Here is a 14,452-nt window from a genome sequence, read left to right as displayed (position 1 = left end):
CTCAGAGACCACATCCAAAGCTGCCCTGAATCTGTTGAGCTGGTTCCATTTCTGAGAAGGAGTATGGTCCACTGTGTACAAGGCAGGAACTGAAGCCTAATCCCTGGAACTGCAGGGACATGATTGAATCCCCACGTGCTTAGTTCCCTTGCTTATGAAATAGAAATAACAACTGGAGATGGTAAAAAAATACCATGATTTGAAAGTAAATTATTTTTCTTGGCCTAAGGAAACTTTTCACGTGTGCCTTTTAGGTAAAAACACTAAACCAAATTTTTTCCTCAAAAAAGAGCTGAATTCCTTCAGACCCAGAAATCATGCTACACCTTTAACAGTATATTCAACATAGTTGTAATGTTTTGTGATACATAGGTAGTGCAGGATAAAATAACTACCCTCCTTTTACTCCCCATAAAAATGGGCTTCACCTCTAACTCGAGCTCACCTGTAGGACCTTCTGCAGGAGAGTGAGAGCGTAGCAGCAAAGAGTCTTCCACAGGCTGGCTGAAACCTGTGGTCTCTCTGGCCCAATGCACTCCATAGGTTGCTCTTACAGAAGAGGCAGGTGAGGATCTGATGGTGCCCGAGGTCCTGGACACGCCACTGCTGGGAGCAGAGACTTCTGTCGCCCAGCGGCTGCTGTTTGTGACAGACCTTGGTGGCCTCCCTCCACTGCCGGTGGCGGTGGCTGAAACGTAAGCACTGGTGGTAAAGGAAGCTGAGGTTTCTTTCTCTGCCGTCGATGTGTCAGTTGGTTGGCGGCTGCTTCTGATACCTAAGATAGGACAAAACCAGATTTGACTTACGCATACAGAGTTGCACATACGATGAGTGATCTTTTTTCATATGTATTTATAAACAATGGCTGCTTTTCTCAGTATGGGAATTTCAATAGCAGCTAGGACACTGCTACTTTGCAGTTTTTCATAAGCTGAAAACAACTTCCACCCTTCCCCTAGTCCCAGTGCAGCTGGTAATAAAAATACACATACATCCAACAGTGACTGATGGTGATACCCTACAGGAAAAAAATGAAGATCAGGGATGCAAAACCCACTCCAGGCACAAAGCAGGCATCTTTCAGACTAACCACATTACCTGTAAAAACATGTGCAGAGGCAGACAGCAAGCTGTTGAGCTCCTGGGGATGCTCAGTGAGGGCTGTGTCTCCCTGCCAGCCATCAGTTTGGTGTGCCTTGGCCACCGAGGAGGACAAGGTTTGTCCCAAACTGCTGGTGGAGTCAGTGCTGGTGGCAGAGCTCGAGGGGGACCCTGGTGTCCCCACAACCACACTGGTGAGTGCAGGGGGCACTTCTGAGTGCAGCATTGCCTCTCCTGTGACTGGGATGCTCTTGGGTCCATGACTGCTGTGAAAAGCTGAAAAAGGAGAGAGGAAATAGAAAACTAAAACAGCCGGGTAGGTTTTGTCCCAACATTGCTAGGTGCAGACAACGTATGTGTGAATATGCAATAAGGAAATATTTACTACTGGGAAATCATTAGGACAAGGAAAAAATGGTTTCAACATAGGAACTCCTGAAGTAATTGCTTGCAAAATTCAACTGTAAGTTTTCAACAAAAAATCTATCCTCCTCTTCCAACAAGAATAATATTTATCCATACTTTCACTTCTGTGAAATGTTTTTAAACGTACAGAATGTGCCAAGTACAATATTATTCCTCCTTTCTTTAAAATAGAAAGGATGTATTTTGTTTATAAAGACTCTTTAAATAATGTTCTGAGTTATACAGCTAGCTATCAAAACTCACACGTGGCGGCACTGCCCGAGGCAGACGATGAGTGGGCAGGCTGCGGGGCTGTGGAGGGTACGATGGCATCCGTGCCACCACCAGCGTCTGCTCCCACAGATGGCCTAGGGGACCGGGTCTGGTCTGGAGAGGAGATGGTTTCTGTACCAGAGGTGGAAATCTCTGCTGCATGGGCCAGTCCGGTGCTGGCTGGCAGAGACCGTAACGTCCTCCCGGCACCTCTGGTGGCTGTCGTGGACATGAAGGTGCTGGTGGTGTGAAACCCCCGAATTCTCTTCTCTGCTGCTGAGCTGTTGGACGGCTGGTAGCTGCTTCCAGCGGCTACGGCACAATAAAAGAGCTGGATTTATATACATGAAATTATAAACAGATGGATCCATTTTCTTCCCAGATGCTTACACTGCACGTATGGATATTAAGCAAAGGAAGTTTTCAATCTGGATGAAATGCTCTTTTGGAAAGGCATGAATCCCCTCCATTCAGGAAGACCCGAGTTACTGCATGTGCAAGAACCGCGGCTTGGAAAGCACCGCGCTGAAGCCCCCATGGAAAAGTCTACAAATGGTGGAGTAACCAGCTCGCCTGCTCCAGGCTTCCCAAAGCCAGGCGAGATGTGGAAGGCCCAAGGAAGGTCAACCAAGGAGGCTGCAGAGGTGGGGGCTGATCTGTGCTCCCCACGGAGCCCCTGTGGGGAACCTGTTATCAGGTCTGAAGCACAGGCCCCTGCTGCGGCGTGGCTTGAGTGGGAAGCTGGGCTTTACTCTGCAGCCAGCAGTGGGCCAGCAGGGAAATTGTGTTGCTACAGGCCCCACCCTGATGAAAAAGCATTGATAAGGCCCCAAGGTTCTACCTGCCTTTTTTTTTTTTTTTGGTAATGGAAAATGTTGGGGTTTTTTGACGAGATGCTTTTTTCTGGTCTCTGCCAGGAATTTCAGCTAACCATCAGAACAATAACAAGCACTGAAATAAATAAATAAATCAGCATTTCTGCGGAAAGCTCAGATTTTCCATAAAGTAGCCCGTAACTGGCCTTAGAAGGCAGTAGGAACCATATACACCCCTACTCCTGTAGCAAGCAAATGCTTGTGAACGTGGGCATGGCTTGTGCATCTGAAAGCTTCTCAGGCACATAACCAGCAGAGGAAAGGTAGCACCTGGGCAAGGAGCGTGGTGGGAGGAGGTCCCTGGCTTCCAGAGATATTTTGGAGATACAACACAGAACCGTAGGCCAGCAGAGCTCACCTCTGGAAGTGTTTTCAGAAGCAGGCAATGCTGTAAGTGCAGGGCTTGCAGAGTTCCCCGTGGCGTCCTCAGAGTGCAGCGTGGCACTGCTCACACCAGGCTGGGTGCTGAGTGCATGGTGGGAGGACGAGGGCTGCCCCGGGGAGCCAGGCACAGGGGTGCTGGGGAGCACCCTGTGGGCCTGCGAAGCTGGGGATGAGGACCAGGCTGGCCCCGCTGTTGGCATTGTCTCTGTGTCTGCAGGGTTTCCAGGAGAAGCCAGCGCCCTCTTGCCTCTGACCAGGCTTCCAGCAGCTGCAAAGAGCAAGAAAGAAGAGAAATGAATATTCCTGCTGACCAGGTTAAGGTGTCTCAGATGGGGTTGCAGCAGCATCACCCACAGTGGTACCCAGCACTACGACATGCAGTAAGTAGGGTCACAGCAGCACTGCCCACATTTCTCACAGCACATGCAGCTAGAGGGACTGCTGGGAACAGAGGGCTTCTGTCATCAAAAAAGGGATTTCTGCCATCAAAAATGGGATGTCAGGATTTCAAAATTTGTCTGCATTTGTCTATGTGGCAAGAGAAACACAGACTTTTTTAAAAACTACTACAAATGTGTGAGGTGTGGAGTGCTCCCACCAGGACAAACAGTAGCTGGCAGCTGGGGCAGCTGCCTGGGATGTGACAGCTCCTGTTGAAGTCCTCAAATGGGGAAAAATGAGGAATGAAAAAAATTTAGGACAACCTCTACGTTCCTATATCCCAGCAACACTTATTTCACAAAGAGGTGTTAAGAAAAAAGTGGAAATGGGGACTGGGAAATCAGCACAGCCCTGTCCTGCTGGTGTGGGAACTCACCGGGAGGGGGGCTGCTCGCTGTGCCCCCTGCTCCTGGCAGGGGGAAAGCCCCAGTGCTGGAGGGGGGACTGAAATGGTCTGCCCCTGGCTCCCGGCTGCTGGCCAGCATCGTCACAAGCTCCATGTCACCCACAAGAGAGCTGGAAGTCCTCATTGCCGTGTCCGAACTTCTCCTCACCTGATGGCTGTCAATGACTGAAAGGAATAACGAGGAAAAATTAAAATCCCATCAGTGCTGGATGTGCAGGCTCGGCTCACTGCAGTAACAGCAAGGCCAAGCTCTGAGCTCATTTGCACTAGAGAAAACGTTGCATAATCAAAACACAGCCATGAAATTTATTTTTGGATTCACACCGGTGTAAATCAGACCAGTCAGCGGTGCCAAACACCGAAACCCACCTCTAGGTGCAGGAGCAGTGCCACTCAACACCCTCATGCTTTTTGTGTGTGCGATAGGAGGAATAAATCTTTAAAGGAGGAAAAAAAAAATAATAATAACCACTAGAGATTCATGTGCTGTGTCCAGCCAGAGCTAGTGCCAGGCACCATGTGCCCATCATAGGACAAAGGGGAGAAACTTATGGAGAGGATTACACCGGCCATCCAGGCACTGCTGCACCTCAAGGTGAGAGGCATTTTGGTGTAACAGTGCCAGTGTCTATCAGAACTTCACCAACAAGATAGGGAAGAGCTTTGATCTTCAAGTCTTTTCTGTGAGCTAAGGTGGCCAGAACCCCTGCTACATCCCAAAAGATTTAGGTTGTTGCTCCTGTGAAAAGGCTGCTCCAAGCTCCCACCTCTGCCCTCACCCAGAAGTGTTTCCTCAATGCGTTAGAAAATGAACAAACAAATTTGCAGAATAAACGCTTATTCCCAGGCCAGCACTGCCCGTTAGCTCAGCTTGCTCTTCCCCCAAAGTGCTTGCTGCCAGCTGTGCTCATGTGCTACCAGCAGCAAGCTCCCATTCCTTGCATGAGGGCCTGCAGGATTTTGGGGATGCAGAACTGCCTTCTCCCAGGGAAGGCAACAGGCATTATGTGCTCTACAGGATTTCCAAAAGCCGCAAGCACCTCCAGAACACAAACACATCTCCCCACCAGCCTCCGGACAAGGGCTGAGGACGTGGCTCAGCAGCCAGCAGCAGTTTGGGGAGCGCTCTCCTCCCTCCATCTGCCATAGCTTCGGTGGGAGCTCACCAAGAAGAACAGAGAGACGTTTTGGTAGCTCAGCCTGCACATCGTGGTGGGATGCTTGCTGCCCTTCCTTGCAAGTCAATACTTGGCCTGTAACTGTAGCCCATGAGTCCATCTGCTGCCAAAAACTCCGCGTGTGCTGGAGGGCATCACAACAGCTTTTCTCCCTTCCCCTATCCATAAAAGCTTTAAAAAAGAAAGGTGGAGGAACCCTTTGGGACCAGGCAGACCTCTGGAGACCCCCGACCACCACAACCTCTCGCTCCTTGACTCTCCTGCAGAGATGACCCTCCCTGGAGAGCATGGGCCAGATGCAAAGTTCTCCCAACAAACCACACCCGGGACCACCCAGCCTCCTCCGCTCACTGAAGGCTTACAGCAGGGCAGCCCCGTAGCTCGGGCACAAACCTGTCACCACTCCTTTCGTCGCACGCTAAGCTGCCAACTGGGTGCTGCCTCTTACCTCCCCACGACCATGGCTGTCAAGAGAAATATTTTACTTCCAGCCCAAAGCCGTCGCGCCACCTGCGGGCCCAGTGTTTGCGCTTCCCGTTAAAAGCAGCAGTGCTGATCCCCAGGCGGAGTGGGGCTGGGAGCTCCTTTTTCTCTGCAAGCAATAACAAGGCAGCTGGTTTGGGGGAGCCGAGCTACGGCGTGGCCAGCACAAACAGATCAGGTTCCAGCAGATTTCCCAAGGCCCTGGCTTGGCTGGACCTTGTGAAACTGCTGGAAACGTGCAGCGACCTGCTGGGGACCGGTGATTTTGGGTGTCCAGCCACGCCGTCAGTGATCAAGGCACTGCCCTGGCCAGGAGGTGACCGATGCAGGGACGGTGAAGGCTCAGCCCTGGCCACATCCTCAGCCGTGGGACAGCACGATACCAAAAACCACAACACTGCCAGCGTTCAGCAGCAGCTGTGCCACCTCACAGGCATCCTCGGGAGGGCTGTGGCCACCCCAGGACCATCCGAGGGCGACGTGAGCACACAGCAGCCTCCCCAAGAGGCAGCGCAGCCACAACTGCGGAGCCCACATCTGCGGGGTTGCATCATCTCAGCATCACCCCAGGCTCGGGGTGGGGAAAAAGTCAGCTAAACTTAGAAAACTCCCGGCTGGCCGGAGGCGAAGCTGTGGACTCGAGGGAGGAGGAGGAGGAGCAGGGGCAGAGCCGCAGGCAGGGCAGCGGGGGGCACGGTGGCTGCCGGCCCCCGGGCGCTGCGTTGGGAAGCGCGGCTGCGGATGTCGGGATGAAGGGCGGAGGCCGGTTGGGAGCCAAGCGAGGTTGTGTGAACAAAAGCCGCAGCCCTAAATCTGGACCGTCCAGGGCGCGCTGGGATTTTCAATTTCCTTCCTTGTTCTTGCCCTGAAAGGAGCAGCCTGAGGCGGGGGGGAGGAGGAGGAAAACTGGAGCTTAAAAAAAAAAAATGAAACGTTCGTGCTCGAGACTGGTCAGCTCAGCGTAAACACGCCGATAATATTGCTTCAAGCAGGTCCCTCGTGTGCACTAAGCACGGGAAGAATGCAAGAGGTTTTTAACCACATGCACTTAACCCTTTTTACTAGTTCTTTCTAATTTTTTCTCTGGCATCGCGGCTCCCTCTCCACTCCACGATGAGGAGGATTTATCCAGCCACCAGAGGTGACCCATGCTTTAATACAGCAGCTCGGGATGGGGCTTAACACCAGCCACAGCCCTGCAGGCTGCGAGTTTTGAGGTCCCTGGCGTGGGTGGCAGCAGCTGGAATTTCAGTGGCTGTCTGTCTGTGTCCGTCTGCTTGTGCTGCCCCGTTGCTGGGGACAGCGGTGTGGTCCTTGTGGGGCTGCTATGTGGGACCACAACAGGATGACGAGGGCTGCTTTTACTTCCTATCCGTTTTAGTTGCTCCACGTTCATGATCCCAAAGTCCAGGGACCTGAGATAACGTAAGAGAAGAAAAAAATCCATAATTGCTCTCAGAGCAGCACCCTGAAGCAGCAAAGAGCAGGTACTCTGAAATGAAGAGCACACACCAGCCGGGGTCGCTTCCAAAGGCCAAGGACAAAGCTTGTGCCGTGGAAGGACAGGATGCTGTCCTGCTTACCCGGTGCTTTCCAGCCTTTCAGTTTTGGTGTCCGAAGCACTGCTCTGTGGAGGCACAGCCTCCCAGGCCTCAGCTCAGGCCTAGAAAACCTGCATTTTGTGCTCAACTTGCTTGGACAATTTGGGTTTAATGCCCAGGTCCCTGGGATCCCATGGACCCATATTTCTGGAAACCCACCACCCTGGGGCTCAGAGCAGTGACTTAAGCCTCTGGTCACAAGGTCTGCCTTTTGTACAGCTTTTGGCAACTGAATTGACAAAAAACAAAAAACAAAAAACAAAAAACAAAAACAAAAACAAAAAAAAAAAAAAAACCTCCTGTTTTACTGCTGAACCTTTGGAAAACACTTTCAAATACAAGCCCACTTCGAATAGTGATAAGCCGTCTCGTGACTATCCGCACTCCCCACAAGACCCCATATCCATGCAGAAACTCCACTAAAAATTCCCTGAGCAAGAACCGGGCAGCTTGCAGACACCTAATTCCCTCTTAAAATCCTCCAGGCTTTTCTGCTGCAGCGGTGCAAGAGGAAAAATCACCCACGCACTACTCCTCGCTCCTCTTTCCAGGGATTTAAGGTCCCCTCAAAGCTTTCCCGGGCGGGAAGGCAGCAGCAGGGCCACCAGCGCAGGCGAGGGCAGAGCCAAGCTGTGCTGGACCCAGGCTGTTTTCGGTGTAACTCCTGCTCCCATCCGAGGGCAGTGCTGCTGGAGACTGTCAGACGGCGCGGGGAGGAAGTCTGCTGGCAGGGCTCCACCGCAGCCGAGTTGCTAGGTCACTGGAACAATAAAAAGGCAAGAAAAAACATCCTGGCTGCAAAAAAGAAAGGAAAAAAGAAAAAGGGGGGGAAAAATGAAAAAAAAAAATGCTATGGCAGCTCCACCAGCGTGTACAGTGCTGGCGAAGGGGGGACAAAATGAGGCCTGGGAGAGCAGGACAATGCCACTGCTGGCTTTTATAAGCACACGAGTTCATTTATAACCGGCCCTTTCTCACACAAATAAGGAAATAATAGAAACAAGGGGTTTGTCCGCAAGCTTTGCAATTGTTAAAAATCTCACATGGGGCTCACCAGAACAATATTTCAGGGGAAGCCAGCCCACTGCTGGTACGGCGAGATTAATTACCCTCTGAATGCTGCTGAGGGCATCACCCCGCATTGTGCAGCCTCCTGCAGCACTCCAGCCCCCAGCAGCTGCCCTTGTGCATTTAAGTGGGCACGAGGTGGTCCCGGGGCTCCTGCTCCTCTGAAAGAAAAGGCGAGAGTAGCTCAGAAGTTGCAGGACCAAATTTTGCTTTCTGAGCGTTTAATTTATTTCAGGGCCAGGAGGGAGCATTAGCTCATTCTGCCTGACCTCATGTGTAGCAGAAGTCACTGAACGGAGCTTATTTATTCCCAACATAAGCACAGTGCCTTGGTTTAGGCTTAAACAGAGCTTGCAGGGGAAAAAAAGAATAAGCTACGGGTATTTGTGGGCTGGTGTGGATACCAAGAGGACTGCTTGGTTTGGGACGCTGTGTTTTCTCCTGTGGGGGCAGGAGGGTAAGACCTTTAGCCGGGTCACGGGCTGTGGCCCACAGGGGAGAAAAAAGCAGCTCAGTTTGACTCAGAGCCATAGAAGAAGTGGCACAAATGCCACCTAAAAGAACCAAAGCCACTGGCAGAAGTTCCTCAGAAAAGCCCAGCGCCCTCCAGCTGGACAGCTGGACACCCTCAGTGCTGCACAGAGCCACAAGGAGCATCCGCAGCTGAACACGGCAGTGGCAGCCTGGGGACCACAGGCATCGCTTGGCAATCTTAAAAAAAAAAAAAAAAAAAAAAAAAAGCACGGTATTTCCACGTCAAACCCTGGAAGCAAAACAAGCGGGAGCTCTGAGAGCTGCTTCCCGCAGCCGGGAGGGACAACAAGCAGGAAAGCCACCACCCTGCCAAGGAAACCCTTCCTGCGGGTGCCAACTGCACCAGTGCAGCTCTGCCAGGAAAGGGGAGTGGGTGCCACTGAGCCAGGGTCGAAGGTTTGGTCCCACGTTGGGGTTTAAAAAGGATTGTGCTTTCAAAGATGTATCTAATTATATTCTTTTGAAGGGGTTTTCTAAGCAGCATCTCACTGCGAGGGGAGGGACAAGTTCTATGGTCACTGGCTAGGAATGGGTTTGGGAGCAGATGGCCAACCTGGGAGCTCAGTAACCAAAGGATGTAGCAGGGACAAGAGGGATGAAAATCCCAAGGCCACCAAGGGTGGGTGTGTGTTGGAGACACTCAGATACAAGGCTCGCTGGCTTCCCCTTCCATCTGGGCTAGCAAAACTCAGAACCACCCCGAGGGTGAATAAGAAAAAATAAATAAATTTAAAAGCTTAAAGAGAAATGGATCCCCTGACGAGATAAGGGCCCCTGCCTCCCTTCTCCCACCCTCCATGAAAGGACAATGATCTAGATCACATTTCCTCGATGACACCATGTCGAGCGGCCGCTGGCTGCAGCAATAGCAGAGCTCAGGATGGTGCTGCACCTCCTTCTTCCCGGGGATGAGCCAGGTCCTTCCCCATGGCACACGGACACCAGCCCTGCTCCCACTCCGCACTGACACCACTGGTTCCTCCCACGGGGATGGGATTCTCCCAGTTTTGGCTCCGTGCAGTGGGATGCTGGAGGTGATGGAGAAAGGCAGGGTCGGGGAGCAGCGCTGTATCCACAGCCTTGGTATGTGCCTGCAGAGCAGGGACTGCCATGGGCTTAGGTTTAGCTACCCAGAGTCCCTCAGAATAAAACCTTCGCAGTTACTCTGCACTCTCTGATCAAGTTTCCCCCCTAAGAAACATCCCTTCAAAGGGCTTTTATCTGCAGGGTTGGCTGCTGCTTTCATACCGCAGCCCCATTCTGCATCTGTTGAAAGAGCTGATAACGTCCCAAAAAGAATTAACATTTAGATCTTAGTCCTGTAACCGAATCCCAAGCAGGCAATGATGAATGTTCAATGCCTAAAGCTCCTCAGAGGTATTTTCCTTTGAGCTCTTCCAAGCCCGTACCAGGGGTGAGGAGCTCTCTAAGGATGTCTTTGTGAGCCACAGCTACTGAAACCCTGCTCCGTGTCCTGCAGACACAGACACAATTGTGCCCAGCTCCAGCCCAGAGATAAAGGATGAGTTACAAGGGCAGGATTGTGCTCCACAATCGGGGCCCTTGATTCTGGCGCACAAGGAAAGCAAATCATGCGCAGTTTGTTTGCTGAGGCTTCCCCTCCTGGAAGGACACTCACAGCACTGTGCTAGGACTTAGCCCAGCATACAAGGTTGCATTCCTCCCTTTTGTGCTCCCTCCTGACACTGCTTAGCTACCTCTGCTTGTCAGCTCGAGAGATCTCACGAGTTGTGCGGGGACAAACCCGGCCAGCACTTGTACCTGGTACCGCTCCTCCCAGAAGGTTTAACTTCTGGCTGCTACAGTTTCCCTGATAAGAAAGTGTTTTCTTACCTGGGATGGCACAGGTGCAGTGGAACCACTATTCAGAGACGCTGTGAAACCCTTCCCCTTGAAAACATGTTAGATAAACATCTTTTGGGGCAATCAAGGGGAGATGCCTTCAGCTCCTTTTCAGCCCTGCCTTGTGCTTTTTACAGAGAGCTCAAAACCGAAACCAAACCCCAAACCTCTCAAACACCCAAGCTCCAACCCGCCCCAGCCTCCTCCCCTCAATGTACCCATACTCCAAAAAGTGCTGTCTTCCCCTGCTGGGCTGCAGCACCCTGCCACAAGGCTGCCATCGGTTCTGCGGCCACATCCCCAGCATGGCGATGCTCACCACAGTGTGACGTTTCACACCGGTCCTCAGGGCTTAAGAGATTTTCCACCAGAGGAAGGGTGTTAACAGCAGCGTCCCGGCAGGCGGTGACGTGGGTAATTGTGCCCTGCAGGCCCAGATTCCTCCTGCTGCCCCAGCCGGTGCCTTTTAAGCAAGCACCGTGCCAGGGAGCTGCCTGCACGGGTGGCAGCAAAGCCCAAAATCTCTTGGAGAGCAAATCCTGCACTTCACAGGCCCCTGTCTGCACAGCCACTGCAGGGTGATTTTACAGCCCTGCCCTGTACCTGGGGGACCCTTTACTTGTGAAGAGCAAGTTCATCCTGAAAAGGTTTTACTTTGATGTTTTGGTTTCAAGCATGCAGGATGCTTTAGGAATAAGAGGTACATGGAAACTCCCGAGTGAATCCCACCAAAAACACAGCAGCAAGAGGAAACCCTCCTTTGTTAGCCCAAAGGAGGCTGCCCATTAATTCCAAAGCCCCTGCATGGGGTTTCTTCCATGGTCCAGACATCCCAGAGGGAACCTCAGGGAAGCAGATCTGGAAATGATATGCACCTTACTACAGGCAGGAGGTAGGCCCGGTCTCCGCTACAGCCTCTCAAATCCCTGACACCACATGATGAGGAAAAATGATGGGGAAAATGCCCCAAAGGTGCATGTGCTGGCTCTGGAGGTATCACCACGACTACCCCATGTCCTCTGGGAGATGCAGGGACCCCAGGACAGCCACCAACCTGGCCCAGTGAACCCTTCCTGGGACCCAGGGGCACTTCTACCCCAGCAGGTAGCATCACTCCCCAGCTGACTTCACACCTGAGCTAAATTAGCTTCAGGTTGAAAAGAAAAGGGCATTTTTCCCAAAGTTCACCCGTGAGAAGCTCGCTGCCATTCTAATCACTGTGCAAACAGTGATTATCTTTTGAGTTTAGGTTTTTGCTTTCCTCAAACATCTCCACAGTTACCTTGGCCAGCTGGATCCAAGCACTGACCCAGGAACCAAAGACCCGCATCAGGGTGAAGGGCAGCAGGGCAGGCTCAGTCCTATTGTGAACAAGGTGGCTGTCCTCACAAAAGCAGCTTTAAAAGCCCTTTCAGCTTCACGTCAAAGTGCCAAGGCCACCACAGGGTGCCCACAACACCGGGCAGAAAACAGCTGTGCTTACTCCCAGTTTTCCTGCGGCATGGCCCTGTGCTTCCAGCACCAGCACACTCTTTGCTGGCCTTCCCTTCTCCCAGTGGAGTGAGACCATCACAGTGGCCCAGCTGCTTGTGCACACACACAGCATGACCATCAGGAGTGGCTAAAATTGCCTCTCAAATGCCCCAGAGACCACTTTTGCACCTGTGCTGCTTTTAAATACAACCAGCCTGCACTTCTAGTCTGTCTCCTGGATTCGCAGCTCATGTTTTCATGTTTTTTTCTACCACCTCCACAGCCAGCAGCTCCCTTTCTCCCCCTCTAAGCGATTCTCCTGTAACGACAGCTCCAGGAGTCGGAGCTTTCAGGAGAGAAAGCCAAACCTTCCGAGGCACTCAGCACAGATCAGGACTTTTGGCAGCAGCCCATCATCCACAGCCGAGATGCTGAGTGCAGCTGGGGCGATGCTCCAGTAACCGGTTGCCTGCAAAACCAGTTAGCGAACAACTTGGTGTTGGGACATAGATTTATGTACAGTTCTACACCTCCCGAGGAGCCCCACCTGCACGGGGGACAGGCGATGAAGAATTCCTTGTGGGACTGGGGACACCACAGCGAGCCTTGCCTGGGGGAGACAGTTTGCCTACTGCACTTCAGATACTTAATAAAAGGCTTTCTTATTCCTTGTGCATTTTATCCTGGCTTCTGAAAAGACAAAGCTCATGAGACAGCTTCATCTGAGCAATTTATCACACCTTTCCCTTGTGTGGCTTTGCCCAAAGACAGACAGCTCTAAGAACAAACCACCTTCCCCCCCTCCCCAGCTCCACACAAGCATACTTTTGACCCCATCGTCCCCATCAGTGAAACCCTGCAGGTGTTTCACCTTCCTGCAGCTGGTCCCACCCCTGCTCCTTCTTCAGGACCAGGGTGGCTGCCACCACATACAGCACCCAGCTGGCACAAACAGGCGATTAACAGCAAAGAAGGGACAGGACCCAGCATCCTGAAATCTGCACTGGAAACCTCACAGAGTCCTGACCCTAAGAGATCCTCATTTCAAGCAGGAGCTGGTTCTCGTTCCCACTTTGCTGTGTGATCTCCCGAGCACCCCGGCAGACAAGCTTTGACACTGCTCTAACACAGGCAACAGCAACGCGGGCAGCTTGGAGGAGCTGAAGTTTACAGAGCTTCCTTTCCTCGAGGGAACTGCATTTTTCTAAGATTATATTATTACTTGGGCTGGTCGCTCAGCAATGCAACATCATTTCCCTTTTGGGTGGGAAAGTTCTCTCCTTGTCCTCTGACTCGAATGATTTCAGCCCGAAAGGATGACTGCAAATTCAGTGCATAATCAAAGAGCTGTCAGGGAACCGTGCCCCTGGCAGCAGCAGCGGGATGCTGTGGCACAACACACAGGCATTAAAAATGTAGGGCCAGTCGTGTGCACACCCCAGCTGCACATATACAGAAGAGGGTGAGAGGGACGGGTGCCCAGATGTAACAAAACCACTTTCTGTGCACCTACAGACTTCATTCTTTCACTGAGCCTGTGCTCGCAGCCCACTTGCATGTGCTCTGGCTGAATATCTCAGCAATTGAAGCTCTGGTATTTATGGAAACAGCAAATTACAATGCAAATGTTGCAAAAGTGCTCAGAGAAATAAAAATTTGAATTTGTAATCAGGCCTATTTCCACTGAAAATTGGATTCTGCCTTTTATGCTCAGCCGATCAGGAAAGAGAAAAACACATTGTATGACCTACATCTTCAATCGAATGTAAATAACAGGGCCTGGGTTTGGGGTATTAGAGGCTCGTGACAAGCTTGCTCACCAGCTGCAGACTATGGATTATCTATCGGGCATTACCAGGGGAATATACTGAACAAGCAACCTTTCATTTGCTCGGAGCACCTGCTGACCCTCTGGACAGCCAAACCGCCCTTAAAGCTTCCTTGCACCACTCTGACAGCAGAGAGATGCTAGAGCAGGTGCCGGGATTTGGCTGTGCTTCAGGATGGCATTTTCATGTTGCAAGAAGGCAGATTTTTGACCTTTCCGTGGAAATAATTCTTTATTTTGCCTGGGATCAGTCTCTGCTTTCGCCTGGAGGACAGCTCGGTGCCAGGGTGGGCAGCTGGAGGGGCAGAGCGACCCACAGCCAGTACAGCCAACCCACCACTGCTTCTCTTTTTTTATTTCCATTTCCTACCAGGGTACATTTCTGACTACCAGCCCTAAAACTGGGACCTGTAACGGGGGAAAGAAGCTCCAGAGGACTTCCAGGATTTTAGGAACTCTGCTGCTTAAAACAAAGCAGCAGAGACTTTTGACACTGAAAATCTCATCCCCTGGGGAGGGTACCCGCTGCCCAGTGGGGC

General features: G+C 51.7%; 1 protein-coding gene across 2 annotated transcripts in view; it reads right to left on the bottom strand.

Annotated features, from left to right (window-relative positions):
* Positions 1-14,452, bottom strand: part of HEG1 (heart development protein with EGF like domains 1) — a 39,493-nt gene that overhangs the window by 21,707 nt on the left and 3,334 nt on the right. For both annotated transcript variants that reach the window (XM_082763313.1, XM_082763314.1), the window contains exons 2-6: positions 3,856-4,050; positions 3,013-3,306; positions 1,771-2,091; positions 1,099-1,377; positions 446-775 (exon numbers count right to left, since the gene is read on the bottom strand). In XM_082763313.1, the coding sequence (XP_082619439.1) occupies positions 446-775; positions 1,099-1,377; positions 1,771-2,091; positions 3,013-3,306; positions 3,856-4,050 (1,419 nt within the window). The remainder of the gene's footprint in view (positions 1-445; positions 776-1,098; positions 1,378-1,770; positions 2,092-3,012; positions 3,307-3,855; positions 4,051-14,452) is intronic.

The sequence above is a fragment of the Aythya marila genome (assembly GCF_965140915.1).
Source record: "Aythya marila genome assembly, chromosome: 6".
NCBI lineage: Eukaryota > Metazoa > Chordata > Aves > Anseriformes > Anatidae > Aythya > Aythya marila.
Note: the sequence above shows the minus strand (reverse complement) of the source record. Positions and strands in the feature narration are given on the sequence as shown.